The sequence below is a fragment of the Orycteropus afer genome, unplaced genomic scaffold (assembly GCF_000298275.1).
Source record: "Orycteropus afer afer isolate SDZICR_OR568_19922 unplaced genomic scaffold, OryAfe1.0 scaffold00194, whole genome shotgun sequence".
Lineage (NCBI taxonomy): Eukaryota > Metazoa > Chordata > Mammalia > Tubulidentata > Orycteropodidae > Orycteropus > Orycteropus afer.
In genome coordinates, this window is record NW_006921781.1 from 5,878,947 (window position 1) to 5,884,896 (window position 5,950).

General features: G+C 40.3%; 1 protein-coding gene across 1 annotated transcript in view; it reads left to right on the forward strand.

Annotated features, from left to right (window-relative positions):
• The window catches only part of ENOX1 (ecto-NOX disulfide-thiol exchanger 1), a 365,674-nt gene extending 363,300 nt beyond the window's left edge, over nucleotides 1–2,374 (forward strand). The window contains exon 14 of the mRNA XM_007947826.2: nucleotides 2,243–2,374. Within this exon, the coding sequence (XP_007946017.1) occupies nucleotides 2,243–2,374 (132 nt within the window). The remainder of the gene's footprint in view (nucleotides 1–2,242) is intronic.
• The last annotated feature ends 3,576 nt before the right edge of the window (nucleotides 2,375–5,950 follow it).

The window sequence follows — 5,950 nt, forward strand, 5'->3', positions numbered from 1 at the left end:
GCTAGGTATCATGTTACATTTTACATGTAATCCCCACTATTACAAGAGAGATTATTATTTGCTATAATCATGAAGGAACTGAGAATTGCGGGCATTAAGTGACACCCAGGTCCCACAACTAGTTAAGAAGCCTAGCCCAGATTAAAATCCAAACCTGCCCTGCTCATTCTTAACCCAAATATACTTGCTCATAAGAATTACCTGGGGGGGTTGTTAAAAATAGATTATCTGGGCTGTACCCCAGACAGGCTGAGTCAGAAATCTCCAGAGAAGAGGCTGAGGATTCTTTTCTTTCCTTTTTCTCTTTCTTTTTCTTTTTTTTCTTTTTTAAACAAGTACCCCCAATAATTGGTGATTAGAAACCAAGCACTGCACCCAGGTTCTCCACCCGCAGCCGTGTACCATCGTGAGGGTTCTCCAAACGCCCCGACACCCAGTCCACCCCCAGGCCACGCTCATGTACTTCCCCTGCGCTCAGACCATGTTGGTGAAACAGCCCTCCTGAAGCTCACTGGGTTCCTCAGTGGTAAAAGGAGCTCAAGCATCATACCTGTGCAGCGTGTCCTATAGGATGTGTGAGCATGAAGTGGGAATGCTGGTCAAAGTGCTTCCCAGGGTGCCCTTCCAAAGCAAATGCACTTTCCAGTATCTCTGTGAACTTTTAATTATCTGATAAACAGGCTTATGTGGGCTCACCTGGGAATCGAATAATCCTAAAATGGATATAAATGCATTCAGATTTCAAAATAATTCACACAAAAAAAAGTTAGAATACTTCCCCCCCACAACTTTCAGCACTGCCTCTATTCAGTGAAAGTTTTCGTTCATAGATCTGGGAATACTGAATAAATCTCATGAAAGCTTTTGCAGGTGAACTTTAAATGAGCAGTGGGTTTGATTTCTGGCTATCCGTCTCATTTTGAAATGAATCTTACTAGTGCTTTATGTGCCCCACCAGCCACTCCTCGGAAGGAAGGTTGGGCATTCCTACTTCGTAGTGATACTGCCTCGGAAACCCAAGGAGGGGTTGCTATGAGTCGGGGCCGACTCGATGGCAAATAACAACAACAACAGTGCTCTATGTAAAATGTAGACTCTAAAATGGTATCTACATGCTGATCACACTATGAAAAGTAACAGAGCTCCACTTCCATGAGCGTTTCAGTGTGCCCATGTCTGTGCTAAGCCAGTAATTTTCACAACATCTTTATTAAAAGTTGTTTCCATTTGCTGAGGCTTAGCGAGACTACTTATCTTGCTAGATGCCATTTAGTTCATAGCAACAGTAGGTGCAGGATTCAGACAGAAATGTCAGGCCCCAAATTCCAGAATCTAACCCACCCTGCTCCCTGAGTACCCATGCACACACAGGATTAGGAGGAAAATTGAGAGCAACAGTTGTTAGAGCAGATGGACTGATGTGTTCTTTATTTAAAATACAATTAATTATTGATGTAAAAATTTATGCAAGAAAAAAAACTTACCAAAAAAAAAAAAAAATGACCCACTGCCCCACTGCTATCCAGTAGATTCCAACTCATAGCGAACTCCATTGGGTTTCCCAGACAGTAAAGCTTTACTGGCATAAATTGCCCAGTTTTTCTTCTGGGAAGTGGCTGGTGGGTTTGAACCGCCAGCCTGCTGGTTAGCAATCAAGTGCCTAAGGTACTAGGTCAGCAGAGCTCCTTAAAGAAAACATGGGAGAAGGAAAAAATTGTATTAAAAAACCTACTTGGATTTTATGATTGGATGTTAAGACTTCGTTGTAAGAGAAAGAAGTTAGGGCAGCGAGAAACCCCTCGGGTCCTCCTGCGTTAGATCAGAGTGCTGCCCTTCATGCGTGAGGATGAGGATACCAGTAGCTTTCCAGAGCTGGGATGAGTTTGCTCTGAGCCCTCTTTAATGTCCTTTCCACCTCCTTTTTGAAACGGACACACTCACTGGGGTAGGGCTGGCCATCCAGGGCTGCCCCTGCCATATGATGAGTGAATCACATAACTTCCCTCACATCATCTCACCCCCCACCCCTCCACCATCCGCAGCTGCTCAGGAGATAGTGATAATCACATCTAGCACTTAACTCATGCTCCTTTTGTAAGGGCATTTCTTGATTGACAGCCAAGTAGACAATTAAATGTTGCTTCTCTTCCTGAAAAAGCCTATCCTCACCCAATTGCTGTCCTCCCTTCTCTGGGCAAGCTGAGTTCTTTTTCCAAAAGTGACTTCTCTTCCTTTCCAACAGATATCTGCAAACGAAATCGAAATGCTGCTGATGAGACTGCCACGCATGTTTAAACAGGAATTCACAGGCGTAGGAGCAACACTGGAAAAAAGGTGGAAGTTGTGTGCCTTTGAAGGAATTAAAACTCCCTAACTGTGAAGAGGGAAGTTGGGGGGCAAAATAACTCCCTGGAAATGAAACCGTCTGACACCAGCCAGGGCTGTGCAGTCTGAGAGGAGGTGCGGGTCGGTCCAGCACGGGGCCCTGCGGTGCCGTCAAAGCCTGACTTTAGCTCCATCTGTGGCATTCTCTCGTGAGTGGAAATGTAATTGTGTACTAGTTCCTTAAAATAAACAAAGCTTCATACTGTGACAGATCTGTTTCATAGGAAAACCAAACAATGATTCCACAGTCATAATGATAGCAGAAATCTTCCAATCTGCTACATTTGGGAATAGCTCACCAAGCAAAATATTTAAAGTTAATATGGTGTAGCAATGGCTGTTGCTAGGCTATGGAGTTGTATATGTAATGTATAGCTGAAATCATTAAGTAACATTTCCCTGAAAGTTTATCTTTCTGTTTTAGTACAAAAGACAAAAAAAAAGTAATTTTACAGTGGGGGGGGGGGAACATACCAAAAGAAAACTTGAATATGTGTCTGAACAGTTATTGTATTTTGTAAATTAAGTTATATGCTATTCCAGGGACTTCTGCCTTATTAAAAAGGCAGAAAATGTGATTGGACTCCTTGAGAATGCTTTATCAAGAATATTATTTTTCTAATGTAACAGTTCTCCATCATAAGTTCTTTTAACATGGACTGCATAACAATTTTCATAAAGTGTAAATACAGGAAATAGTGCTGCTGTCTTGTACTTGGTATGTAACATTCAGGTTTATGCATCAAAATAAACATTCAGTAACTATTCCTGTTACAAATTTTATAGCAAAGATATTAATTTTTTTCAATAAATATGACTTCTACCATATTGCTTCTGCAAATTGTTCATTGATTCTTTTTTCCTCCTTCCTTAACAAATCCTTTCCCCATCATTCAGTCCCCCCTCCCCATATCCTATCATTGTTAATGATTAAGGATTAATGTTGAGGATTAATGACATGAGATTGATATTGAGACAACCTTTATCTCAAGTTATTGTTGTTGTTATGTGCCATCGAGTCAGACCCGACTCATAGCGACCCCTCCTAGGGTTTCCGAGGCGGTATCACTACAGAAGTAGGTTGCCCAACCTTCCTTCTGAGGAGTGGTTCAAGTAGTAATATATAAAAATTCTGGAGTAGGAAGTACCAAGAAAGGAGATTATACAATATTAGAGAAGATACTGTTTTAAAATACCAAGACATAGCATCCAAATAGAACTAAATTAAATTTGGTCTTTCTTTCATTTATTAATTCTTAGATTTATTTATTTGCATGTTTGCTGGAAAATTAGCAAGTTAGAAAAGGAATTAATTCACACTTGAACCTACAATTTAGAAACAATTGGAACCTTCTCTTTTTCTTTTAATTACAAGTAGAATGTAGCTTGGGAGCTCTGCTGGCATAGTGCCCAAGGGACTTGACTGCTAACCAGAAGGCTGGCGGTTCAAATCCACCAGCCACTCCTCGGAAGGAAGGTTGGGTAATCTACTTCCATAGTGATACTGCCTTGGCAACCCAAGGAGGCGTTGCTATGACTCAGGTCCGACTCGACAGCACATAACAACAACAACAGAATGTAGCTAAAATTGTGGCCCCTTCCTGCTTTCTTACAGAAGAATCCCAGAAAAAAGATAAGTATTCAAGATACTGATTAATCTTAATTATTTTTTAAGAAAACAACTGAACAGTAGATTTTTTTTTGAAATTCCAAAAAATATGATTTGATAGAAGACATTTTTGTCCTCAGGTTATTCTTATTAAGACTTGATAAATTAAGATATTTATATCTCCCATAAATATCTACTTGTATGTTATGTTCAGACTTGATGCTCATGCTGTGGATATGATGAATAAGACCCATATCCTTAATGAGCTCAGAATTCACTAGGAAAGAAATATTTTCCTAAAAGTTTCTGGATGATATGAACCAGGTGACACACACACACAAAAAAAAGAAAGAAGAAAAAATATGGCATTGGTGCCATGGGATTCAAATTAGATGCTAATATCATATTGAATGACAAAACGCTAGAGGCCCTTCCATTGCCATCTACAGATGCTTACTGTTACCTCACTCTGACAAGATTTCTAAGTCAAGAGACACAAGAAATACAGCAGTCAGAAAGAAGACATGATTTGTTAGTCATGATATTGTAAAATAGAAAACTGAAGAGTATCACCTGAAAAACAATTAGAAATAAAGAATGCAATAGAATGGTTAGTCATAAATCATGAAGTCTAATAGGCACACAAGGGAAGGTACTCCAACCTAGAAATTTCTAGTTGAAAGCACAGTAGATGTTTGCAAGTGTGCATTCATGGTTCCAAGTATCTCTGGGTAGTCACTTTAGTACAAAGGTACACTGAGCAGCATTAAATCCTAACTCAGAGCTCTGAACTCACACAAAGCCATTGTGTGATCAGGAGGAAGAATTAGAGGTGCCTCATATTAGTTCTAGGAGCTCTGGTAGCATAGTGCCTAAGGCACTTGACTGCTAACCAGAAGGCTGGTGGTTCAAACCCACCAGCCATGCCTCGGAAGGAAGGTTGGGCCATCCTACTTCTGTAGTGATACCATCTCGGAAACCCAAGGACGGGTCGCTATGAGTCAGGGCCAACTCACGGAACATAACAACAACAACAACATATTAGTTCTAGCAGGAACATGACTTTTCCAAAACACATGGTTCTGGACCTTCAGTGATAACTCAAGAGACTAATATGCTTAATGCAGCTTCCAAAAATATTTGAATAAATTCTCTGAAATAAGCTTCTGTAATAGGGGAATCCACTTTTTGACTGTCATATTTATATATATATATTTGAAGTAAATTTTATTACTTGAATAAATGTTGTTGTCATGTGCCATGGAATCGGACCCGACCCATAGCGACCCCTCCTTGGGTTTCCGAGGCTGTATCACTACAAAAGTAGATTGCCCAACCTTTCTTCCAAGGAATGGCTGGTAGGTTTGAACTGCCAGCCTTCTAGTTAGCAATCAAGTGCCTTAGGCACTATGCTACCAGAACTCCCACTTGAATAGATAATTAGTATTAATTATATATTTTAACTTCAAAAAGTGAATAACTTATTTTTAGACCTGTGGTAGTAAAGGTTATGTGTCAACTTGGCTGGGCCTGGTTGAGTGGCTGGGCAGCTGGATGTAGTTATTCCCCATGGTCAGGTTGATAGTCAACTCCATGGTGGAATCTACTGGAACAGCTGAGTAGCTGTTTAGGGATTTGGGCTATTTCCAGTAAGAAGTAGGTTTGAGAAAAGTCTCCAGCTTTTGGCACGCTTGAATTCTTCATGTAGCTGAGTCATTATTTAGCAGCCTGCTGTGTTGTCTGCTGATCTAGGAATTCTTTTTATTTTTTTTAATTTTTATTTTGATTTGGGTGAAGATTTACAGAGTAAATTCACTTTTCATACAGCAGTTCACATATACTTTGTCTCATGTCATTGACCCAAATTTACAATGCAATAGCTCCCCTCCCACTTCCTCCCCATAGTTACCTCCTCCCAGTGTCCATCCCTTCATACTCTTCTGTACCCTGAGCTAT